This window comes from Ranitomeya variabilis, chromosome 4 (assembly GCF_051348905.1).
Source record: "Ranitomeya variabilis isolate aRanVar5 chromosome 4, aRanVar5.hap1, whole genome shotgun sequence".
Lineage (NCBI taxonomy): Eukaryota > Metazoa > Chordata > Amphibia > Anura > Dendrobatidae > Ranitomeya > Ranitomeya variabilis.
The window spans coordinates 706362791-706390151 of record NC_135235.1 but is presented as its reverse complement, the minus strand read 5'-3'; the positions used below and the strand labels follow the sequence as shown (position 1 = coordinate 706390151).

The following is a 27361-nucleotide window of genomic DNA, read 5'->3' as shown; positions in this document are numbered from 1 at the left end:
AGACAAAGAAATGTATTTATAGGAACATTATTATTATTATTTTTTTATACATGTGAATATTTTTTTTTTTACACAATAACATTGCCCCGGGGGGGGGCATAATGTTATAGTGTAAGATCGCTGATCTGACACTTTGCTGTGCACTGTGTCAGATCATCGATCTGAAGTGCACAGATCCTGGAGGCTTCCCAGGGCCTGCTCTGAGCAGGCGCTGTGAAGCCACCTCCCTGCAGGACCCAGATGCAGCCCCGCGGCCATTTTGGATCCGGGCCTGCTGCAGGGAGGAGGAGGTAAGAGACCTCAGAGCAACGCGATCACACCGCGTTGCTCCGGGGGTCTCAGGGAAGCATGCAGGGAGCCCCCCTCCCTGCGCGATGCTTCCCTATACCGCCAGAACACTGCGATCATGTTTGATCGCAGTGTGCCGGGGGTTAATGTGCCGGGGGCGGCCCATGACCGCTCCTGGCACATAGTGCCGGATGTCAGCTGCGATAGTCAGCTGACACACGGCCGCGCTCCCCCCGTGAGCGCGGCCGATCGCATATGACGTACTATCCTGTCGGTGGTCATACGGGCCCAACCCACCTCGACGGGATAGTACGTCTAATGTCAGAAAGGGGTTAAAAATGGTCATTAGTTTCAGAAATTCCCCCCCCCCATTACATACAAGAGCAGCAAATGATGCATGGTACAACCTAAGTTCAGGGTCATTTTCTCTCCACCCAAGATGTCTCAAATGTTCTTATGCCTTTTCTGTTAACAAAAATGCTTTTTTCCATATTCACAATAGTCAGACTGAGAAATTCCCTAAACGTCGGCGGATCTTCATTTATCCAGTATCTGGCGATTAGTTTACGCGCAATATATAATAATCTAGCTATTGACACCTTATTTTTAGTATGTACCTGGACCTCCTCCACATATCCCAGAATACACACCACAGGGTCCCTCTCAGTCCTACAACCATATGCTCCTCCTCTGGCATTAAGCACTGCTGTCCAATATGGGTTCAGATTTGGACACTGCCATAACATATGGAGAATTCCAGCCCCCTCCATTCGGCACCGAGGACACTCGGAAATCTGTCTCGGACCCGCTCTATACAGTCGCTCATGAGTCCTATATACTCTATGGAGTACATATATCTGCGAGAGTCTGCCCGGTTCACTCAGCGATAACTGGGGTATGTATTCCATAATCACTTCCCATTTATCTTCCTCTATCCTACCCAAATCCTTCTCACATTTCTCCTGTGCTCTAATAGGATAATTATTAGTGATGAGCGAATATACTCGTTACTTGAGATTTCTCGAGCATGCTCGGGGGTCCTCCGAGTATTTTTTAGTGCTCGGAGATTTAGTTTTTCTGGCAGCAGCTGAATGATTTACATCTGTAAGCCAGCATAAGTACATGCGGGGGTTGCCTGGTTGCTAGGGAATCCCCATATGTACTTATGCTGGCTAACAGATGTAAATCATTCAGCTGCGGCAAGAAAAACTAAAACGCTGAGCACTAAAAAATACTCGGACCCCAGGGCATGCTCGAGAAATCTCGAGTAACGAGTATATTCACTCAAAACTACTAATTATCTAGAAAAGTATGCATTAGATCCTTATAAATACCCGACACTACCCCTTTTGTCTCCCCTCTGCACAGACATAATGAAGCAATATATCCTTGTTAATCTCCATATTCATCGTCCTACTCTGCATGACCTAAGCATGCCTAAACAGCCCATATTGAAATCTGCAGACCTCCGGTAGCCCATAGTCCTCCTACAATTTTCCAAAGGGCACCAATCCCTGAATGTCCTGAATCTGAACTATGTACTGTATTCCCAGTCTCATCCAATTTTTAAATTCTCTCATTTTAACAAATTCCGGTAGAGTTTCATTTTGCCATATCGGGGGAAAAATGTGTCAAGTACTCCAAACCCCCTAATTTTTTTAATTGCCTCCCAGACTTTATATATCAATGCTAAAGTAGGATACATCAAACCCATCTTCCTAAAACTTCCTGCCTCCAACCCCTGAACCAAAGGATCCTTCCCCATTAAGTGGACCAAGACCCTTTGTATTAAACCAGCCCCAGACACATCCCCCCAACCCCTCATCTGTTGGCCCTGAGCATCTAAGTAATAAATCCAAGGGTTCCGAAGCATCAATCTCCCTCCACCCTTGGGCCTCTGCAATATCTCAAGTCTGATCCTAGGCTGCTTTTTTTCCCCACACAAGATCCCTGAATAGAGAGTCAATAATACGAACCAACCGCCTTGGGAACCATATAGGGGCATTGTGCAAGACGTACAGCAGTTGGGGCATCACGATCATCTTAATCAAATAAATTCTTCCCACTACTGAAAGATACAGTTTACGCCACGCCCCTACTTTACTAGACTTAAGGTACCGTCACACTGAGCGACTTTACAATGAGGACGACAACGATCCGTGACGTTGCAGCGTCCTGGATAGCGATATCGTTGTGTTTGACACGCAGCAGCTATCTGGATCCTGCTGTGATATCGCTGGTCGTTGCTGAAAGTCCAGAACTTTATTTGGTCGTCAGATCGGCGTGTATCGTCGTGTTGGACAGCAAAAGCAACGATGCCAGCAATGTTTTACAATGGTAGCCAGGGTAAATATCGGGTTACTAAGCGCAGGGCCGCGCTTAGTAACCCGATATTTACCCTGGTTACCATTGTAAAAGTAAAAAAAAAAAACAGTACATACTCACCCTCTGATGTCTGTCACGTCCCCCGGCGTCTGCGCTGCTGCTCAGAGCTTCCTGCACTGAATGTGTCAGTGCCGGCCGTAAGGCAAAGCACAGCTTTAGGGCCGGCGCTCACACAGTGCAGGGAAGTGGACGCGACAGGCACCGGAATGTAAGTATGTAGTGTTTGTTTTTTTTATACTATGTTCCAAATTATTATGCAAATGACATTTTTCTCGGATTTTCCTAAATGGTCAGTGTAAATGACAGTCAGTCTAATAAAAGTCATCATCCGTTAGAGTATACATCGAATTTTATTGAAGAAACCTCCCAATGATAACAGTATAATCTCCAAAATGAATAAAAACTCAAAATGCACTGTTCCAAATTATTAGGCACAGTAGAATTTCTAAACATTTGATATGTTTTAAAGAACTGAAAATGCTCATTTGTGGAATTTGCAGCATTAGGAGGTCACATTCACTGAACAAAAAAGCTATTTAACTCCAAAACATCCTAACAGGCCAAGTTACATGTTAACATAGGAGCCCTTCATTGATATCACCTTCACAATTCTTGCATCTATTGAACCTGTGAGTTTATGGAGAGTTTCTGCTTGTATTTCTTTGCATGAAGTCAGAATAGCCTCCCAGAGCTGCTGTTTTGATGTGAACTGCCTCCCACCCTCATAGATCTTTTGTTTGAGGATACTCCAAAGGTTCTCTATAGGGTTGAGGTCAGGGGAAGATGGTGGCCACACCATGAGTTTATCTCCTTTTATGCCCATAGCAGCCAATTACTCAGAGGTATTCATTGTCATGCATGAAGATGATTTTGTTCCTGAAGGCACGTTTCTGCTTTTTAGACCATGGAAGAAAGTTGTCAGTCAGAAACTCTATTTACTTTGCTGAGGTCATTTTCACACCTTCAGGAACCTTAAAGGGCTCTACCAGCTGGTTCCCCATGATTCCAGCCCAAAACATGACTCCTCCACCTCCTTGCTGACGTCGCGGCCTTGTTGGGACATGGTAGCCATCCACCAACCATCCACTACTCCATCCATCTGGACCGTCCAGGGTTGCTCGACACTCATCAGTAAACAAGACGTTTGAAAATTAGTCTTCATGTATGTCTGGGCTCACTGCAACCGTTTCTGCTTGTGAACACTGTTTAGGAGTGGCCGAATAGTAGGTTTATGCACCACAGCAAGCCTTTGAAGGATCCTACACCTTGAGGTTCGAGGGACTCCAGACGCACCAGCAGCTTCAAATAACTGTTTGCTGCTTTGTAATGGTATTTTGGCAGCTGCTCTCTTAATCCAATGAATTTGTCTGGCAGAAAACTTCCTCATTATGCCTTTATTTGCATGAACTCTGTCTGTGCTCTGTTTCAGTCACAAATCTCATCAGAGTTAGATGATCACTCTTAAGTTTTCGTGAAATATCAAATTTTTTCATACCTTGTCCAAGGCATTGCACTATTTAACGCTTTTCAGCAGCAGAGAGATCCTTTTTATTTCCCATATTGCTTGAAACCTGTGACCTGCATAATAATGTGGAACATCATTTTTGAGTAGTTTTCCTTTAATTAGAATCACCTGGAAAACTAATTATCACATGTGTTTAAGATTGATTTCAGTGATTCATTGAGCCCTGAGACACAATACCATCCACGAGTTTATTTGAAAAACAAAACAATTAAATCTTTATGACACTTAAATCCAATTTGCATAATAATTTGGAACACAGTGTACATTTACACTGCGCTTAGTAACCCGATGTTTACCCTGGTTACCAGGGGACTTCGGCATCGTTGGTCGCTGGAGAGCTGTCTTTGTGACAGCTCTCCAGCGACCACACAGCGACGATGCAGCGATCGGCATCGTTGTCGATATCGCTGCAGCGTCGCTTAATGTGACGGTACCTTTACTCAGCAGTGGAATCAGATTCAAATCTACAGTACAGAGGAAAAGTTTGGACACACCTTCTCATTTAAAGATTTTTCTGTATTTTCATGACTATGAAAATTGTAAATTCACACTGAAGGCATCAAAAGTATGAATTCACACATGTGGAATTATATACTTAACAAAAAAGCGTGAAACAACTGAAAATGTTTTATATTCTAGGTTCTTCAAAGTAGCCATCTTTTGCTTTCATGACTGCTTTGCACACTCTTGGCATTCTCTTGATGAGCTTCAAGAGGTAGTTACCGGAAATGGTTTTCACCTCACAGGTGTTCCCTGTCAGGTTTATTAAGTGGGATTTCTTGCCTTTTTAAATGGGGTTGGGACCATCAGTTGTGTTGTGCAGAAGTCTGGTGGATACACAGCTGATAGTCCTACTGAATAGACTATTAGAGTTTGTACTATGGCAAGAAAAAAGCAGCTAAGAAAAGAAAAACGAGTGACCGTCATTACTTTAAGAAATGAAGGTCAGTCAGTCTGAAAAATTGGGAAAACTTTAAAAGTGTCCCCAAGTGCAGTTGCAAAAACCATCAACCACTACAAAGAAACTGGTTCACACGAGGACCGCCCCAGGAAAGGAAGACCAAGAGTCACCTCTGCTTCTGAGGATAAGTTTATCCGAGTCACCAGCCTCAGAAATCGCAGATTAACAGCAGCTCAGATTAGAGACCAGGTCAATACCACACAGAGTTCTAGCAGCAGACACATCTCTACAACAACTGTTAAGAGAAGACTTTGTGCAGCAGGCCTTCATGGTAAAATAGCTCCTAGGAAACCATTGCTAAGGACAGGCAACAAGCAGAAGAGACTTGTTTGGACTAAAGAACACAAGGAATAGACATTAGACCAGTGGAAATCTGTGCTTTGGTCTGATGAGTCCAAATTTTAGATCTTTGGTTCCAACCACCGTGTCTTTGTGCGACCCAGAAAAGGTGAATGGATGGACTCTACATGCCTGATTCCCACCGTGAAGCATGGAGGAGGAGGTGTGATGGTGTGGGGGTGCTTTGCTAGTGACACTGTTGGGAATTTATTCAAAATTGAATGCATACTGAACCAGCATGCCTACCGCAGGATCTTGCAGCGGCATGCTATTCCATCCGGTTTGCGTTTAGTTGGATCAGCATTTATTTTTCAGCAGGACAATGACCCCAAACACACCTCCAGGTTGTGTAAGGGCTATTTGACCAAGAAGGAGAGTGATGGGGTGGTGCTATGCCAGATGATATGGCCTCCAAAGTCACCAGACCTGAACCCAATCGAGATTGTTTGGGGTGAGCTGGACCGCAGAGTGAAGGCAAAAGGGCCAACAAGTGCTAAGCATCTCTGGGAACTCCTTCAGGATTGTTGGAAGACCATTTCCGGTGACTACCTCTTGAAGCTCATCAAGAGAATGCCAAGAGTGTGCAAAGCAGTCATCAAAGCAAAAGGTGGCTACTTTGAATAACCTAGAATATGACATATTTTCAGTTGTTTCACACTTTTTTGTTAAGTATATAATTCCACATGTGTTAATTCATAGTTTTGATGCCTTCAGTGTGAATTTGCAATTTTCATAGTCATGAAAATACAGAAAAATCTTTAAATGAGGTGAGTCCCAAATTTTGCTCTGTACTGTATATAGCTCGAAATTGGAAGTGCCACGTGAATGCCCAGGTAATTAAACTGTCGGATCACCGCCAACCTACTACCCTCCCCAGACACTGGCAAATCAACAACACAATCATCTACAACCATGATAGTGGATTTTTCCCAGTTAATTTCTAGTCCCGATATAGACCCAAATGTTTTAGTAATATCCATTGCTCTCAACAACGACTCTCCGGAATCCTCCAAAAAAAGCAACACATCATCTGCATACAGGGATACTTTTTCTTCTACCAAGCCATATCTAAACCCTTTAACCGAGGCCGTCCTCCTAATTGCCTGCTCAAAGGGCTCCACTGCCAAAGCAAAAAGTAGCGGGGACAGCAGACACTCCTGCTTAGTCCCCCTATGAAGCGCAAAACTCCCAGACACTTGCCCATTAACTCTAACCCTAGCGGTCGGGAAGTATATAGCAACCGTATCCATGAAATAAAGATTGGCCCAAAACCAAAGCGTTCCATTACCCTCCAAAGATACTGCCACTCAACACTATCAAACGCTTTACGAGCGTCCAATGATACCACAACCCTACTGCCCCTGTTGTCCAATGGCAGCTGCAAATTCAGAAAAAGTCTATGCAAATTAATCGCCGTAGATTTATTTGGCATAAATCCGGATTTGTCAGGATGAACAAGATCCTGAACCACACTCGCCAAACGGCTAGCCAAAATTTTAGCCAAAATCTTTACATCCACCATCAGCAACGAGATGGGCCTGTAAGATTCCGCCAACCCCGGATCCCTTCCCTCTTTCGGAATGACCACCATCTCCCTCATGGATGCCGGTAATTCACCCTCGCGTAGGGCCTCTTCAAAAACCTTTTGCAATCTGGGTGTTGCCATCTCAATTAATTGTTTATAAATTTCTCTCGGGATACCATCTGCCCACAATGCCTTATTATTTGCCATAATTATAATAGCTATTTCAATCTCTTTCTGTTATGGGCACCTCCAATCTCCCCCTATCACTTTCTTTAATACTCGGGAGTCCTGCTTCCTCAAGAAAACCCTCTATGTCTCCCAATGAGTCCCCCAATCCCAAAGAATATAACTGATTATAAAACAGTCTAAATTCCCCCAAAATACACTGTGTTCCCCACCTCCCTTCCTTCATCAGTCTTCAATTTATATACATAAGACGATTCCCTCTGCACTGCTACCACCACTGACAACAGATGTCCCACTTTTTCACCTTCATCATAAAATTGTGTTTTCTGAAAGGCCTTCTACATCTCCGCTTTCCTCAAATACACCTTATTAACCTTAGCCTACTCTGATTTTCTGTTGACGGGTCTAGTACCATATCTGTTGTGAATTATACTTTTTGGCTCCCTCTTGTGGTCACTAGTGATATGACTCTGGGATTGTCTTTCTTCAGTTTGGCACTCACCTGGGTCGTTAGTCCAGGGGTGTCGCTATATAAACTTCCTGGATCCTTAGTCCAGTGCCTGGCATCGTTGTAATCAGATCCTTCTGTTGCTCCTGTCTGCTGGTCCTGGTTCTTGCAAAATTAAGCTAAGTCTTGCTTCTTTGTTTTTTGGGTTATTTGCTTTGCTTCTATTTTTGTCCAGCTTGTACTAAATGTGAGTTCTGACCTTGCTGGAAGCTCTAGGGGGCTGGTGTTCTCCCCCCGGCCGTTAGTCGGTTCGGGGGTTCTTGAATATCCAGCGTGGATATTTTAATAGGGTTTTTGCTGACCATATAAGTCATCTTACAATATTCTGCTATTAGCTAGTGGGCCTCTCTTTGCTAAATACCTAGCTCATTCTTATGTTTGTCTTTTCCTCTTACCTCACCGTTATTATTTGTTGGGGGCTTGTATCCAACTTTTGGGGTCTTTTCTCTGGAGGCAAGAAAGGTCTTTCTTTTCCCTTCTAGGGTTAGTTAGGTCTCCGGCTGGCGCGAGACGTCTAGAACCAACGTAGGCACGTTCCCCGGCTACTGCTATTTGTGGTGCTAGGATTAGATATATGGTCAGCCCAGTTACCACTGCCCTATGAGCTGGTTTTTTGTGTTTGCAGACTTGGTATTTATTCCTGAGACCCTCTGCCATTGGGGTCATAACACATATCCCTCTCCAAGGTTTCTATTATTTCCCTAAATTCTAGCTTAGATTTCGACCTGCACCTGGAAATCTCTCAAATCAAGAGACCACTTAGGACCACTCTCATAGCGTCCCACACCAACTGACTATCAGCACTCCCTTCATTAATCCGCCAATGCTCCTCCAATTCTTCCTTTATAGTATTCATATTGATATATTCCAGCCATGCCGGATTCAACTTCCACCCAACTCCCTTCCCAATCTTCCCCCCATCCGTCTAATAGTCAATTCTATGGACTTATGGTCTGAAATCACCCTTGGGAGGTATTCTACTCTACAGACCAGTTGTGTCATTAGCTAATTTCCCAACGACATATCTATTTGTGAGAGAGACCCATGCGTTGCAGAATAACAAGAGTAGCACACCGCATTCTCACTCCTCACTCTCCACAGGTCCATCATTCCAATCTCCTTAATATAATTCCCAAATGCCAACAATTTCCTAATACTTTTACCTGCTTGTCAGGACTCTGAACATTTTTTACCTTTTGTGCATTACTGCCCTTTTCCAAGATGGTGTCTTTGGTCTCATGTGCACTGTCTTCCTGCTATTAAACTTCACCCCAGCCTTCAGTCTGTGCTAGAGTATTCTGCCTTGCATCCAGCTCCTGACCTCTGATTACTCCCTGGCTATATACCTGCTCCTGTGAACCTGTGGTGATCCTGCTACTCTGCTCTTGAGTTCCTGCTGCATACACCATTTTCCAGTAATCCTCCTTCATCTGCTGCTCGTATTTACTTCCATCTGCATTTGCTGGACATGTAAGCTTTGCTGCTCTGCTAAAACCTGAGACTATTAACCAGGCCTCCCTGGTTGAGCTAAGATATGGTTTGAACTGCCTTATAAGCTTATCTATCTGTGTTTGGACTAAGACAAGGATTTATTCGTGTCAAGTATCCTCAAGAATAACTGTGCTTCATAGACTTTCTGCTTGATTGCATTTTCCTCTGAAGTTTCCTATAGACTGCTAAGCTGCGTTTATTATTTGCACCAAGTGTTGTGGACTTGAGTTTCTCTCTGCACCTGTTTGAATCACCGTGTGATAATATAGACTTTACCACTTATAAAACTGTGTCCTGTAGTTGTCTTGTTCCACGCAAAGAGTCTCCTGAGTTATCCCCTATAATTATTACACCGCGCTCTGTTTGTCTATCCCACTCCTCATTTATAACATTTTTGAAATCACCAATGATCAGTAATGGCAATCCCGTACCCAGCTTAAATAATTCCATAACCTCACATAACTTTTCCCGCTATATGGTGGTGGTATGTACATAGCTACTATACATGATGCTTGCCCATAAGTCTTACAAACAACAAAAATATACTGTTCTTCACTATAAACTTGGCTTTCAATTTCTTCAAATTGCGTAGACGCTCTTATCAATAAAGAGACCCCTCTAGCATATGAAGAATATGTGGAACGATATGCTCTCCCAATCCACCTGCTCTTCAACACCTCCACCTTTTCCTGTAGTAAATGAGTCTCTTGGAGGCATAGAACATCCAGTCTCCTCTTCCTAGCACATTCCATGATCACCGTTCTTCGTGTTCCTTCTGACAGTCCTCTTACATTCCAACTAAGGATTTTAATTCTATCACCCATCATACAATTCTATGCATGCAAGTTCCCGACCCTTGAAAATATCTTGCAGCTCTCTGTATGCAGTAAAACTCTTCCCTAAACAATTAACTTCTCCCCCCCTCCTCCCCCCATTTACAGTAACCCAGCAAACCATAACAGTTCTCCCGTTGTATTTTTCCCTCTCTTGTCAGACATTGGGTACTCCCAACGTCTAGCTACCCTATAAACATTACCTGTGAACCACTATCTATCTAAAACTCCCCCACACCTCCTCCGCATATGCATATAGACAATATTATTACAATCAGTCCCTACATAGTTCAAATCAATTAATATGCAGGAACCAGAAACCTCCATATAACAGCACCATCTTTTAGTTTCCCCTTGTCAAAAAATGACATGACACAGCGTGTCATTTCACTCCGCTCACTTCCCTCTGTCCTTATCCGCCTGCAGCCGCTTGTTGTTTAAGTCAAGCCATTTTGCGGCCTCCTCCGCTGTTTGGAAAAAATGCACTGTTTCCAGGGCCACAACCCTGCGATTTGCCGGATATAAGGTAGAGTAAGCCAAAGCCAAGTCTCTTAGTCTTTTCTTTACTGCGCCATATTGCATCCTCTGCTTTTGCACCTCGGCCGAGTAATCATGATAAATGGAATTTTTTTGGCCATTAAAGCACAGATCGTTGGCCGCTCTTGCTTTCCTTAGTATAATGTCTCTATCTGTATAGTTAAGGATCCTAGCAATGATAGTATGGGGGGGGGAATCACGGTGGGAGGGGTCTCATGGGAACGCGGTGAGCTCTCTCCACCCCATAAAGTTTGGTCAAGTTATCGGCGCCAATTTTAGAGCGGAGCTAGTCTTCAATAAACGCTGTAGGATCGGTTCCTTCCACTTTCTCGGGGATGCCCACTAATCTCACATTATTCCGCCTTGAGCGGTTTTCCAAGTCATCATTTTTATCAGCCAGGGCAGCACATCTCTGCAAACATTGAGTGTGAGACTTCTGCATTTTAGAAAGTTGGTCTTCCAGCACACTCACTCTCTCCTCCCCTGCCCCCCACACTGGCATCAGCTTTATTTGTTTGCCTTCATGCTGGACATTTCTTCTTTAAACCCATCAACTCTTTTTGTAAGGGTTGTTATTGCAGTCTTATAAAATCTAACCAAGTCATATACATCCTTCAATGTGGGCTCCCCTATGACAGGTTCCTCTGTATCTTCCTGCTCCACACTCTCCTTTTCCAAATGCTCATCCTCACCCATTAACCCCTCCTGTACCGAATCAGTCTGAGTCTTCTTTCTACTTCTCCTTGGTCTCCCCCTCTCCCCCTTCAGCCACCACCTTTGCTGCTCCTTCCAGCCTTGCAAACTTCTCCAATTTGTCTGCCATCTCCAGTCTCCATGCGTAGGAGGCATTTGCTGCGTCTGCCTTCTCTGTTGCCTCCACACTTTCGGCGCCATATTCAGCCCAGCTCCTGTCCTCGCATCCTGCTGCCGTCTCCTCACCATGACCTCAGGTCTCCACAGCACCGTGTGTCGGGGTCTGCCTCCACTCCCCACCGCCACCAGCACAGATCATTATCAGCACTTTGGAGGGACTTTGAAAAGGATAAATGAAGCAATGCAGCTGAGAGGTCACAGGAGCTGCCTGCTCACATCGAGTTCTAGGCCACACCCCCCCACCAATAATATTATTGCTGCTGGCCATCAGGAAAATCAGGGAGGAGAAAACTAGAGTAATCCTGATCACACTGTTCTGGCCCAGGAGGTCGTGGTTCTCCTGTCTGCAGGCCATGTCAATATCAGACCCTTGGGTCCTTCCTTCAGTCCCCAATCTGCTCTCTGAAGGCCCATTCTTCCATCCTTAAGTAGACAGTCTACACTTGACGGCCTGGAACTTGAGATACAGTTATTAAAATCAAGAGGGTTCTCAGAAGGGTTAATTAATACGCTGCTACAGAGCAGAACACACTCAGCAACAAAAATGTACACCAATATATGGCAAAAATTCTTAGATTTCTACACAGATACCTGCTCCAGAGATGTTCCGATAACACCTATCTTAGAATTTTTGGAAAGAGGTAGAGATTTAGGCCTATCTGTTGACACATTAAAAGTCCAGGTTTCTGCTCTAGGAGATTTTTACAGTTATAATATAGCAGGAGATAGATGGATATCTCGGTTCATCAAAGCATGTGAACGCATGAATCCGGTCCACATAGCTTGTATTCCTCCCTGGGACTTGAATTTAGTCCTGGAGGCCCTGGCAGGATCACTGTTATGACCTGGTGGTTAAGGAGCAACATGGTACGAGCTCTGAGGAGGTGGTATCTGTACTGACCGCAGTTCCTAATCCTAACACCAACACTAGAAGTAGCCGTGGGATGTTCCTGTCACTCCCTAGACACCTCGTCACAGCCTAAGAACTAACTACCCCTAAAGATGGAAACAAAGCTATCTTGCCTCAGAGAAAACCCCAAAGGAAAGATAGCCCCCCACAAATATTGACTGTGAGTGGAGAGGGAAATGACATACACAGAATGAAAACAAGATTTAGCAAAGGAGGCCAATTCTAAACTAGATAGACAGGATAGAAAAGGATACTGTGCGGTCAGTATTAAAAGCTAAAAATCCACACAGAGTTTACAAAAAATCTCCACACCGACTCACGGTGTGGAGGGGCAAATCTGCTTCCCCAGAGCTTCCATCTAAGCTGAATATATCATACTGACAAGCTGGACAAGAAAAAACATAACATGAGCTGAACGATTAAGTCCACAGCAAGTGAACAACCAAAAGAAAAGCAATGACTTATCTTTTGCTGAAATGGACAGGCCACCAGAGAAATCCAAGGAGAGATCTGAATCCAACCAAGAAACATTGACAGCTGGCACTGGCTGAAGACTAGAGCCAGGCTAAATAGCAGAACCAGGAGAGACGATCAGTGGAAGCAGCTGCTAATGCTAAACCCAAGAAGCAGCAGTTCCACTCAAAACCACCGGAGGGAGCCCAAGGGCAGAATTCACAAAAGTGCCATTTACAACACCGGAGGGAGCCCAAGAACGGAATTCACAACAGTACCCCCCCTTGAGGAGGGGTCACCGAACCCTCACCAGAGCCCCCAGGCCGATCAGGACGAGCCAAGTGAAAAGCACGAACCAAATCGGCAGCATGGACATCGGAGGCAACAACCCAAGAATTATCCTCCTGGCCATAACCCTTCCACTTGACCAGATACTGAAGCTTCCGCCTCGAAAAACGAGAATCCAAAATCTTCTCCACCACATATTCCAACTCCCCCTCAACCAACACCGGAGCAGGAGGATCAACAGAGGGAACCACGGGCACCACATATCTCCGCAACAAAGATCTATGGAAAACATTATGGATGGAAAAAGAAACTGGAAGGGCCAAACGAAAAGATACCGGATAGATAATTTCAGAAATCTTATAAGGACCAATAAAGCGAGGCTTGAACTTAGGGGAAGAAACCTTCATAGGAACATGACGAGAAGATAACCAGACTAAATCCCCAACACGAAGCCGGGGACCAACACACCGACGACGGTTAGCAAAACGTTGAGCCTTTTCCTGAGACAACGTCAAATTGTCCACCACATGAGTCCAAATCTGCTGTAACCTGTCCACCACAGAATCCACACCAGGACAGTCAGAAGGCTCAACCTGCCCTGAAGAAAAACGAGGATGAAAACCAAAATTACAAAAAAAAGGCGAAACCAAGGTAGCCGAACTAGCCCGATTATTAAGGGCAAACTTGGCCAACGGCAAGAAGGTCACCCAATCATCCTGATCAGCAGACACAAAGCATCTCAAATAGGTTTCCAAGGTCTGATTGGTTCGCTCAGTTTGTCCATTTGTCTGAGGATGAAATGCTGAAGAAAAAGACAAATCAATGCCCATTCTAGCACAAAAGGACCGCCAAAACCTAGAAACAAACTGGGAACCTCTGTCAGACACAATATTCTCCGGAATGCCATGCAAACAAACCACATGCTGAAAAAATAATGGAACCAAATCAGAGGAGGAAGGCAACTTAGGCAAAGGTACCAAATGGACCATCTTAGAAAACCGGTCACAAACCACCCAGATAACAGACATCCTCTGGGAAACAGGAAGATCCGAAATAAAATCCATGGAAATATGCGTCCAGGGCCTCTCAGGGACTGGCAAAGGCAAAAGCAACCCACTAGCACGGGAACAGCAAGGCTTGGCCCGGGCACAGGTCCCACAGGACTGCACAAAAGAACGCACATCCCGCGACAACGGAAGGCCACCAAAAGGACCTAGCAACCAAATCTCTGGTACCAAAAATCCCAGGATGACCAGCCAACACTGAACAATGAACCTCAGAAATTACCTTACTAGTCCATCTATCAGGAACAAACAGTTTCCCCACTGGACAGCGGTCAGGTTTATCAGCCTGAAACTCCCGAAGCACCCGCCGCAAATCAGGGGAGATGGCAGAAAGAATCACCCCCTCCTTGAGAATACCAACCGGCTCAAGGACTCCCGGAGAATCAGGCAAAAAACTCCTAGAAAGGGCATCAGCCTTCACATTCTTAGATCCCGGAAGATACGAGACCACAAAATCAAAACGGGAGAAAAACAGGGACCATCGAGCTTGTCTAGGATTCAACCGCTTGGCAGACTCGAGGCAAATCAGATTCTTATGATCGGTCAAGACCACAACGCGATGCTTGGCTCCCTCAAGCCAATGTCGCCACTCCTCGAATGCCCACTTCATAGCCAACAACTCCCGATTGCCGACATCATAATTACGCTCAGCGGGCGAAAACGTTCTGGAGAAGAAGGCACACGGTTTCATCAAAGAACCATCAGAACTTCTCTGAGACAAAACGGCCCCTGCCCCAATCTCAGAAGCGTCAACCTCAACCTGAAAAGGAAGAGAAACATCTGGCTGACGCAACACAGGGGCAGAAGTAAAACGACGTTTAAGCTCCTGAAAGGCCTCAACAGCCGCAGAGGACCAATTCGCCTTTCTTCGTCAAATCGGTCAGGGGCTTAACCACACTGGAAAAGTTAGCAATGAAACGGCAATAAAAATTAGCAAAGCCCAAAAATTTCTGAAGGCTCTTCACAGATGTGGGTTGAATCCAATCATGAATGGCCTGGACCTTAACAGGATCCATTTCAATAGCCGAGGGAGAAAAAATGAAACCCAAAAAAGAAACCTTCTGAACTCCAAAAAGGCACTTAGACCCCTTCACAAACAAAGCGTTAGCACGAAGGATCTGAAATACCATCCTGACCTGTTTCACATGAGACTCCCAATCATCGGAAAAACCAAAATATCATCCAAATATACAATCATGAATTTATCAAGATAATTCCGGAAGATATCATGCATAAAGGACTGAAACACAGATGGAGCATTAGAGAGCCCGAATGGCATCACAAGGTATTCAAAATGGCCTTCGGGCGTATTAAATGCTGTTTTCCATTCGTCACCCTGTTTAATACGAACAAGATTATACGCCCCTCGAAGGTCAATCTTAGTAAACCAACTAGCCCCCTTAATCCGAGGAAACAAATCAGAAAGCAAAGGTAAAGGGTATTGGAATTTGACCGTGATCTTATTGAGAAGGCGATAATCTATACAGGGTCTCAAGGAGCCATCCTTCTTGGCAACAAAAAAGAATCCCGCTCCCAACGGTGACGAAGACGGGCGAATATGCCCTTTCTCCAAAGACTCCTTAACATAGCTCCGCATGGCGGCATGCTCTGGCACAGACAGATTGAAAAGTCGGCCCTTAGGGAACTTACAGCCAGGAATCAAGTTAATAGCACAGTCGCAGTCCCTATGAGGAGGAAGGGAGCTGGACTTGGGCTCATCAGATACATCCTGGAAATCCGACAAAAACTCAGGAACTTCAGAAGAGGGGGAAGAGGAAATTGACATCAAAGGAACATCACTATGTATCCCTTGACAACCCCAACTAGTCACAGACATAGCTTTCCAATCCAGCACTGGATTATGTACCTGTAACCATGGAAAACCCAGCACAACAACATCATGCAAATTATGCAACACCAGAAAATGACAATCTTCCTGATGTGCTGGAGCCATGTTCATGGTCAACTGTGTCCAGTACTGAGGTTTATTCTTGGCCAATGGTGTAGCATCAATCCCCCTTAAGGGAATAGGGCTCTGTAAAGGCTGCAAGGAAAAACCAGTGTCTGGCGAACTCTATGTCCATTAAGTTCAGGACAGCGCCTGAATCCACAAATGCCATAACAGAAAAGGACGATAATGAGCAAATCAGGGTAACAGACAAGAGAAATTTAGGCTGTACAGTACTAATGGTAACAGACCTAGCGACCCTCTTAATACGCTTAGGGCAATCAGAAATAGCATGAGCAGAATCACCACAGTAAAAACACAGCCCATTCTGACGTCTGAATTCCTGCCGCTCTGCTCTAGTCAAAATCCTATCACATTGCATAGGCTCAGGACTGCTCGAAGGACACTGCCATATGGTGCACCACCTTGCGCTCGCGCAGGTGCCGATCAATCTGAATGGCCAGAGACATTGATTCGTTCAAACCAGCAGGCGTGGGGAACCCCACCATAACATCTTTAAGTGCTTCAGAAAGACCCTTTCTGAAAATTGCTGCCAGGGCATACTCATTCCATTTTGTGAGCACAGACCACTTTCTAAATTTCTGGCAGTATACTTCTGCCGCTTCCTGACCCTGACACAGAGCCAGCAAGGTTTTTTCTGCCTGATCCACAGAATTAGGTTCGTCATACAGCAAACCAAGCGCTTGAAAAAATGCGTCTACATTGAGCAATGCAGGATCCCCTGACTCAAGGGAGAATGCCCAGTCCTGAGGGTCTCCACGCAGCAGAGAAATGACAATCTTCACCTGCTGAATGGGGTCACCAAAGGAACGGGGTCTCAAAGCAAAAAACAATCTGCAGTTATTTTTAAAGTTCAAAAATTTGGATCTATCCCCAAAAAACAATTCAGGAGTAGGAATTCTAGGCTCTAAAACCGGAGTCTGAACAACATAGTCTTGGATACTCTGTACCCTTGCAGCGAGTTGATCCACACGAGAAAACAAACCCTGAACATCCATGTCAGCGCCAGAATCCTGAACCACCCAGAGATTAAGGGGGAAAAAAAAGACAAAACAGACTGCAAAGAAAAAAAAAATGGCTCAGAACTTTTTTTTCCCCTCTTTTGAGATGCATTCAACACATTGTGGGCCAGCTGTACTGTTATGACCTGGTGGTTAAGGAGCAACATGGGACGAGCTCTGAGGAGGTGGTATCTGTACTGACCGCAGTTCCTGATCCTAACACCAACACTAGAAGTAGCCGTGGGATGTTCCTGTCACTCCCTAGACACCTCGTCACAGCCTAAGAACTAACTACCCCTAAAGATGGAAACAGAAAGCTATCTTGCCTCAGAGAAAACCCCAAAGGAAAGATAGCCCCCCACAAATATTGACTGTGAGTGGAGAGGGAAATGACATACACAGAATGAAAACAAGATTTAGCAAAGGAGGCCAATTCTAAACTAGATAGACAGGATAGAAAAGGATACTGTGCGGTCAGTATTAAAAGCTAAAAATCCACACAGAGTTTACAAAAAATCTCCACACCGACTCACGGTGTGGAGGGGCAAATCTGCTTCCCCAGAGCTTCCATCTAAGCTGAATATATCATACTGACAAGCTGGACAAGAAAAAACATAACATGAGCTGAACGATTAAGTCCACAGCAAGTGGACAACCAAAAGAAAAGCAATGACTTATCTTTTGCTGAAATGGACAGGCCACCAGAGAAATCCAAGGAGAGATCTGAATCCAACCAAGAAACATTGACAGCTGGCACTGGCTGAAGACTAGAGCCAGGCTAAATAGCAGAACCAGGAGAGACGATCAGTGGAAGCAGCTGCTAATGCTAAACCCAAGAAGCAGCAGTTCCACTCAAAACCACCGGAGGGAGCCCAAGGGCAGAATTCACAAAAGTGCCATTTACAACCACCGGAGGGAGCCCAAGAACGGAATTCACAACAGATCACTATTTGAACCATTAGACTCAGTTCCACTAAAATATTTATCTCTAAAGACGGCCCGTCTAGTAGCACTGACATCAGCTAGAAGATATCCAGCCTCCCACTTTTTTTATTAATATCCCAGGATAGTTTAATACTTAAACCGGATCCCTCATATCTCCCTAAGGTGGCAGCAAAATTTCATAGATTTCAAGAAATCTTTCTTCCCTCCTTCTTTAGTAATCCCGCCACTGCAGAAGAAGAAAAATTTATACCTTAGATGTGAAAAGAGCAGTCATGAAATACATAGATAGATTTAGGGACTGGAGACATTGTCCTGGAGACAGGAGACTCTGTTTATATCCTTTCAGAGCTGCAAAAAAGGTTATGGAGTCACGAGGGATACCTTATCTCGTTGGATCAGGGATGCGATTTACCTGGCATACTCCGCAAAAAATGAAAATCCTCCAGAGGGTATAAAGGCACATTCAGCTCGAGCCATGGCATCTTCCTGGACTTTGAGCAGACGTTCAAATTGAATCTATATGTAAGGCTACTACATGGTCGACTCCGTCTACTTTCTATAATCACTACAGACTTGATCTGTCATCTTCTTCTGACTTAGCCTTTGGCAGAGCCGTACTCAGCACAGTAGTCCCTCCCAGGTGATGGATCTCTTAAAATCTCTTTAGTGGGTGCTGTCATGGCAAGGGGTAAAAAGCCGGATTACTTACCGGTAATGCTCTTTTAATGAGTCCACGACAGCACCCACTCACTTCCCTCCCTAAGTTAGTTGTAAATAGTGCATGTAAAAAATTGAATAAAATATGGATAATTGGATAGCGAAATAGGATTCTTGAATATATAACTTTCTATTGTATGTACTTAATACTGGGCGGTTCCTCTGGTACTCTGAAATCCAACTGAGGAGGAAGGGTGGATCACCCATTTTATTACTGTAGGTTTCCTGTTCCTATGGGCGGATCCCCTCTCTCTAGTGGGTGCTGTCGTGGACTCATTAAAAGAGCAATACCGGTAAGTAATCCGGCTTTTCCCTTTATCCTGACTTTTCAATTTCTTTTAAAACTGACTAACTTCAAGAAGGATTGTGATAAACTACATAAAAAAACATTACACCTGTGCCATGATCTATCTCTAAGCTGTATGTGGCTGATGGCTGTAATATACATTTATTCACACCTGCAGGAGATGTGTTGGCATGGCTCAAGCCCTGGTTTCATGGGTTCACTCCATGTTATAAATTACATTTGTTTTTAATCCTAAGGAATTCAGATTACTGCTCAATCTCTCCTAAAATGGGAGCACAAACACTTTCTCTACTCTTCTGGTCAGGACTCATAGTAGCTCCAATGGTCCACCATAAATGATTGCAACTCTGGTTTAGTGTTGGAGCTCTCCCCTCATACATACATACATTGTTGTTGGTGAAGTATTAGAATAAAAAAATATGTATTTTCTTTACCTGTTCATCTGTATGATAGTTTGATTGTGGTGGAATCGCCCTGCCTCAGTTATCTGAGTCTTTTACTCCGTGGTAGTCCTTAAAAAAAGGTCTCCATTGCCTCTTCCACATGCTTAGGATCTAAATTTATCACACATCAGCTCTGCACTATTTATAAATAGTTCTATTTAAAAGTATATTTCTTGTTGAAACTCATGTAACAGAAAATATTGGCCTTTACGACAGTTTACATTGCCAAGAGCCACCGAGACCCACACTAATAACCCTGAAAAGGTTTTACCAGTTATTATTATTATTATTTTTTTTAATACTTAAAAAGACTGTTCAGCTTGATTATTTCAGTAGATGTGTTATTGTCTATAGTCACAGTTTTGCCCATCATCCTTTAACTTCTTTAACCCCCTCTACATCTGGACTTGCACACAGACCCCTAGGCTTGGGCTATGTTGAAACTTGCTTTTCTGTAGTATGAGATTACAAGAAGAATAGTCGGGTAGTCTGGCTACAACTGAGAGGGCAGAGAAAATATAAAATCAGAAGATTCAAGAGCAGTCAGTAAACTGGCCAGGATCACAACAGGAAACAAATGCACATGCTGGGAGCTGAGTACAGAGGACAGAACCAGAGGAGAACAAGTCTGTATCTCTCAGCTTCCAGCAATATGACTCGAGCTTTAGTAGGGTGCGGCGCTTTCCAATTGGCTGAAGTAGGGAGCAGATTACTTTAACTGGACAGCGTACACACCCAAACTGCCAGAATGGATGGCACCACAGGGCGCAGGCTCCTTACTCTTAGTGGCTGCACAGTCTGCACCCCCCCAGATTCTGATTCTGATGTCTCCTCAATTACCAGTGCCACCTGCAGAATGAATAAGCAGACGTCATATCCCAGAGGAGATGGGACACAGCATTTGTAAAAGCCCTAATATGACAAAACATCAGAAAATCAGAGCAGTAAAAATGCTCATAAAGTGACTCCATTTTTGGCAATCTAACCCTCAGAGAGTTAATCTATAGCAGTAGTGACAATTTTGACTTCACAGCCACTTTCTGGTAATTAGCGCGCAGTCGATACTGGAGAGTAAAAATTGAAAATATACCATTTTAATAACCAACACATAGTGCCCAGATTGTGCTCCAGAAAACACACTCACCGTAAATTAAGTGGGTTCTTCTCACTATCGTAATGCCAAATACATTAAAATGGTAGAAATGCGGCACACGATAGATACATTTTTAACATTTTATTGTGCTGAAACAAGGAAATCCACAATTTTGAATAATAGACCATATGAATACAGATGTGTTTTAATCCTCAACGTTTCAGCGCAAATCTGCCTTTCTAAAGATACATCTGTTTTTACATGTTCAGGGTCCCCAGGTGATGGTGTAAGGTGTCCATGTGCCACGTGGAACCATAGGCACATATGTGACGCCCCAGGGTCCTGGTTGTCAGTGGCATTGCTTTCCTCACGGGGAGAGTAATATCACGCTTGGAAGCAAAGGAAGATCTCTTCTATCAGGTAACCACAAAGCACACAACATGTTAACACTCCAGGCCAGAAGGGTGAGCTCTGAACCTGGTTTTCAGGGGAACTTCCCTATAAATAGATTCTGGCTTGAAGGGATAGCAGCTAGTCTGTCAGAGGACAGATAAGAGAGCAGTCAGACGGTGAATGTCGGAAGGACTGAAGGGCCCGTGCAATCAGAGTTGCTGCAGCTCCTGGATAGCGAGATACTGAACAAAGAACAATGTTTAGTGAGCGAGCAGGAGAGCGAAGCACTGGCGAGTGACACCTGGGGAGGACAGCTGTGATTGGGCTGCCTCCCTGACAGAGCGCAGACACCAATAGCCGGAAGACCGAGGTTGTGTCGGACTCTAAGAGGCACAGTAGAAACCGGCAGGACAGCTGAACTACATGTAACCTGTCCAACCTAATACCCAGGAGGCACAGTGGCACATAGAGCCCGGGTTGTGATAGAGACCCTATAAAAAAGGCTTGAGCCACCTGCCATACGGGTTTGTGTCCTAACCTCCATGGAGGACAGAAAGAACTGTGAGGACCTTGCCAGAAGCCATAGGCAGTAAGGACTACAATGCCACCGTGTTAATAGGAAGGCTTCTAACTCCACCTGGTGAAGGGTACTCTGAATTTGCTTCCAAGCTGGCTGGACCCTGCTTGTACCCGTGATCTGGTGCCCTGGACTGTGGTTGCCTGAAGCCTACAGTAAACCAGGTAAAGAGACTGCAAACCTGTGTCCTCCGTTCTTTACTGCACCACTCACCATCCTCCATCTACACACGGGAGTGCTGGGCACCTACTTCACCTGTGGGAAGTTATACCATCTAGCTGCCATACCATCACCCCAGAGGAACCCTTTAAGCAGCGTCTGTCCCTACTGATCGAATACCACAGGTGGTGTCACGAACAAACTTTATTCCTAAAACTCCCTTAAGGACATTCCCTTTAACATGGGCACCCAGGGCCACGGACCAGGTCGCAGCCACCGTGAGTACCGGACCCGGTACCGAATACCCCACTGCCCTGGCGGGCGTTGCACATGGACACCTTACTCCACCACTCTGGTACCTTGAACCTGTAAAACCAGATGTATCTTGAGAAAGGCAGATTCGCACCGAAATGATGATGATTTAAACACCTCTGTATTCATATTGGTCTATTATCTGAAATTGTGGATTTTCTTGTTTCAGCACAACAAAACGTTAGATTTTTAGCTTGTGCCAGCGTTCTACCATTTATATCTATTGACTTTTTACTCCAGAACACCCATTCAACAGTAAGCACCCCATTTCTTGACTGAAAATACCAAATACATTGATTCTAAATGTGGTTTGGGCACACTGCAGACTCAGAAGCGAGGGAGAAATTTGACTTTGGGAGAGCGGATTTTGCTGAATTGGTTTATGAAAGCAATGTTGCTTTTCAAGAGCCTTTGAGCCACTAATAATGTAGAAACTTCTGTTTTTCCTTTGACAGATGATGGACCTGAGTGGGAACTTGTTTTCTAGAACTTTTTATTGTTAGTATATTTTTTTCTACATAACATTGCTTGGTGGCTTTTTATTTTATTCCATAGTTGGGAGGCAGAATGAACAAACAGTTGATCACCATGCTCTACTGGTTCATCCTAATGAGGTTTTCTATTAAACTGAGAACTGTCATTTTCTTGGTGAATAATTAAAATTTTTTACATAACTTGCCATTTTTATTGACAGTTTTAATAGAAATGTTCAAAAATATTAAGTTTGAGGATATTTAATTGAAAAATAATTGGTTTTATTTTTGGCAGATGACTGTACCAGGAGATCAGAGGGACAGCTAACATCTTCAATTTTTAAATCAGATAATCTTGAGATCCCACAGGATACAAATGAAGTGAATGCTATTACTCCAGATATACCATCATCCCTTCACAGCAAAGATCTGTCATCTGATCCTTTGAAACGGGTCCTGTCTTCTGATTCATTACCGACTACAAAGGAAAATCAAATTCGTAAAATAAGCATTAAAAAACAAACTGCTCCTAAATCAACTTCAGAATATGGAAATAGCTTTCCCCTTGAAAAGTCTTTTGTTAAACATCAAACCATTCCAACAGCAGACAACAGATTTTCTTGTTCCAAGTGTGGGAAATGTTTTAACCAGAAATCCGATTGTGTTAGACACCAGAGAATTCACACAGGGGAGAAGCCTTTTTCCTGTTCAGAATGTGGGAAATGTTTTAACCAGAAATCAGATTTTGTTAGACACCAGAGAATTCACACAGGAGAGAAGCCTTTTTCCTGTTCAGAATGTGGAAAATGTTTTAACCAGCAATCACAACTTGTTAGACACCAGAGAATTCACACAGGGGAGAAGCCTTTTTCCTGTTCCGAATGTGGGAAATGTTTTAACCAGAAACCAGATTTTGTTAAACACCAGAGAGTTCACACAGGGGAGAAGCCTTTTTCCTGCTCAGAATGTGGGAAATGTTTTAGCCAGAAATCATATGTTGCTATACACCAGAGAATTCACTCAGGGGAGAAGCCTTTTTCCTGTTCAGAATGTGGGAAATGTTTTATCCAAAAATCGGTTCTTGATTACCACCAGAGAATTCATACAGGGGAGAAACCTTTTTCCTGTTCAGAATGTGGTAAATGTTTTAACCGAAAATCGGTTCTTGATTACCACCACAGAACCCACACAGAGGAGAAGCTTTTTTCCTGTTCAGAATGTGGGAAATGTTTTAACAAGAAATCATATTTGCTTAAGCACCAGAGAATTCACACAGGGGAGAAGCCTTTTTCATGTTCTTAATGTGGGAAATCTTTAAACTGAAATGGTATTTTTCTAAAATGGGTTGTTATCATGTGTGGCCTTGTTAAAATATAAAAAAAAATCATATTCACCTTCTGTGCCAGTGCTGTTCCAGCGGTTTCGGCAATCGCGTTCCTGGGGCTCATATGAGGCTGTTACATCGCATGAACCCTATGCCCAATCAGCCCCAGCTTCACTGTCTCTGCCCTCAGACATATTGAACATCAACAGGAAGCCAGGGCTGCGACTTCTCTTTGACTTCCTCTTATTGTTGGATTTTGTCTGAAGGGGAGAACAGTGAAGCCAGCGGTAATTGGACGCAGGGCTCAGGTGATATAATAACCTGAGCCCCCAAAACGTAAGTGCTGACACTGCTGGAGGTTTATACAAGTTTTTTTTATTTTAAGAGGAACAAACATGAGGAATTAGAAGTCAAAATCCCACACAGAGGAGTTATGCCTAGAGTGTGAAATATTTACTGGAAAATCGTATTTTGTTGACCATCAAAAATAACTCTGAGAAGCAATATACGTTATTGACAAATTGTACAAAAACATAGAACAGCCAGACTTATTATTAAATGAGAAAGGGAAATCACTTTAGAACTTGCCATATTTCTTGGACTATAAGACACACCTTTCCATTACGTCCTTCCTTGCCCTGTATTGGGACAGGATTGCAGAGAGGTTAAAAGGCCTCTCCCTTCTCCACCCTCCAGTGTTTTTTCCTGTCCCTACAGGGGATGGTTGTGTGAGAGGTTGCTCCTAGAGTGAAGATAGTCGGGGGGATCTTGGCCTTCCCTTCCCCCTGCCAGTCCCACGTTGCTGGCATCCGTGTACAGCACAAACAGTTGGTCATATTCTGGGCAGCACAAATGGTTGGTCATATTCTGGGTAGGCCAGTTCCTCATCTCCCGTGAGAGCCATCTTCAACCGAGCGAAGGATCCCTCCAGCCTGTCGTTCCAGTCAAATGGGGTATTCTTAACCTTGGTTTTCTTAGATTGGCCCAATAACAGGTCTTGCAGTGGTGCGGCTATCTTGGTGAAGTCTTTAATAAATCTTCTGTAGTAGCCTACCAACCCGAGGAACTGTCGGACTTTCTGGATGTTGTTGTGCTTTGGCCAGTCTCTGATCACGGTGACCTTGTCAGGGTCTGGTGCCACTCCTTCAGAGCTTACCACATGGCCCAGGTACTGTACCTTGGATTTCAACAGGTGACATTTAGGTGCTTCAGGTGGTCTTATGTCTTGGAGAAGACAATGACATCGTCCAGGTACAGCAAAATGGTTTTGAAATTCTTGTACCCGAGACAGCACTCCATCATCCTCTGGAACATTCATGGGCCGTTGTGTTATGGACCTGGTGGTTAGGTGCACCCGGAATGACCTGATAGTTAAACACGGAATCGGGACAAGCTCTGGGGAAATGGGAACTCTGCTGACCGCAAACACTACTCCTATCAACACACACTAGAAATAGCCGTGGAGCGTGCCTGACTCTGCCTAGACGCCTCTTCACAGCCTAAGAGCTAACTACCCCTAAAGAAAGGAAACCAAGCCTCACTTGCCTCAGAGAAATTCCCCAAAGGTAAAAGCAGCCCCCCACAAGTATTGACTGTGAGTTAAGAGGAAATCACAAACACAGGAATTAAATAGGTTTTAGCAAAGGAGGCCAGTCTAACTACACAGATTGAGGATAGAAAAGGGATCTTTGCGGTCAACACAAAAAACTACAAAAACCACGCAGAGTGTGCAAAAAAAAGACCCCCGCACCGACTCACGGTGCGGTGGTGCCACTCTGCACCCCCAGAGCTTCCAGCTAGCCAGGCAATTTCATAATAGCAAGCTGGACTAGAACTTTGCAAGAAAAATAATATGCAACAAATGAACAAGCAGGAACTTAGCTTCTGCTGAAGTAGACAGGTCCTCAGAAAGGTCCAAGAGAGATCTGAACCAGTGCAAGGACATCGACAGCTGGCATGCACTAACGATCTGAGTGGAGTTAAATAGAGAAGTCAGTAGCAGTAAACGAGACCAGGTGAGGAACGAACCTCAATGGCTAGTAGCTCCACACACAGCCACCAGAGGGAGCCCACAGACAGAACTCACCGAAGTACCATTCACGACCACAGGAGGGAGTCCGAGAACGGAATTCACAACAGTACCCCCCCCCCCTTGAGGAGGGGTCACCGAACCCTCACCAGAGCCCCCAGGCCGATCAGGAGGAGCCAAATGAAAGGCACGAACTAAATCGGCAGCATGGACATCAGAGGCAACAACCCAGGAATTATCCTCCTGACCATAGCCCTTCCATTTGACCAAGTACTGAAGTTTCCGTCTCGAAACACGAGAATCCAAAATCTTCTCCACCACATACTCCAACTCCCCCTCGACCAACACCGGAGCAGGAGGATCAACGGAGGGAACCATAGGCGCCACGTATCTCTGCAGCAACGACCTATGGAACACATTATGGATGGCAAAAGAAGCAGGAAGGGCCAAACGAAATGACACAGGATTAAGAATTTCAGAAATCTTATAAGGACCAATGAAACGAGGCTTAAACTTAGGAGAAGAAACCTTCATAGGAACAAAACGAGACGATAACCAAACCAAATCCCCAACACGAAGTCGGGGACCAACACGGCGACGGCGGTTAGCGAAACATTGAGCCTTCTCTTGGGACAAGGTCAAATTGTCCACCACATGAGTCCAAATTTGTTGCAACCTGTCCACCACAGAATCCACACCAGGACAGTCCGAAGGCTCAACCTGCCCTGAAGAAAAACGAGGATGAAAACCAGAATTACAAAAAAAAGGCGAAACCAAAGTGGCCGAACTGGCCCGATTATTAAGGGCGAACTCAGCCAATGGCAAGAAGGTCACCCAATCATCCTGATCCGCAGAAACAAAACATCTCAGATAAGTTTCCAAAGACTGATTGGTTCGTTCGGTTTGGCCATTTGTCTGAGGATGGAAAGCCGAAGAAAAAGGCAAATCAATGCCCATCTTAGCACAAAAGGACCGCCAAAACCTTGAAACAAACTGGGAACCTCTGTCAGACACGATGTTCTCCGGAATGCCATGCAAACGAACCACATGTTGGAAAAATAATGGAACCAAATCAGAGGAGGAAGGCAATTTAGGCAAGGGTACCAAATGGACCATCTTAGAAAAGCGATCACAAACCACCCAGATGACAGACATCCTTTGAGAGACAGGAAGATCTGAAATAAAATCCATGGAAACATGCATCCAGGGCCTTTTCGGGACTGGCAAGGGCAAAAGCAACCCACTGGCACGAGAACAGCAGGGCTTAGCCCGAGCACAAGTCCCACAGGACTGCACAAAGGAACGCACATCCCGTGACAAGGACGGCCACCAAAAGGACCTAGCCACCAAATCCCTGGTACCAAAGATTCCAGGATGACCAGCCAACACCGAACAATGAACCTCAGAGATAACTCTACTAGTCCATCTATCAGGGACAAACAGTCTCTCCGCT

General features: G+C 44.5%; 1 protein-coding gene across 2 annotated transcripts in view; it reads left to right on the top strand.

Moving 5' to 3' along the window:
- LOC143766529 (uncharacterized) overlaps nucleotides 1-24454 on the top strand; it is a 54816-nt gene extending 30362 nt beyond the window's left edge. For both annotated transcript variants that reach the window (XM_077254293.1, XM_077254294.1), the window contains exon 7: nucleotides 22851-24454. In XM_077254293.1, coding sequence (XP_077110408.1) covers nucleotides 22851-23857 — 1007 coding nt within the window. In that variant the 3' untranslated portion in view covers nucleotides 23858-24454. The remainder of the gene's footprint in view (nucleotides 1-22850) is intronic.
- Nucleotides 24455-27361: the final 2907 nt, after the last annotated feature.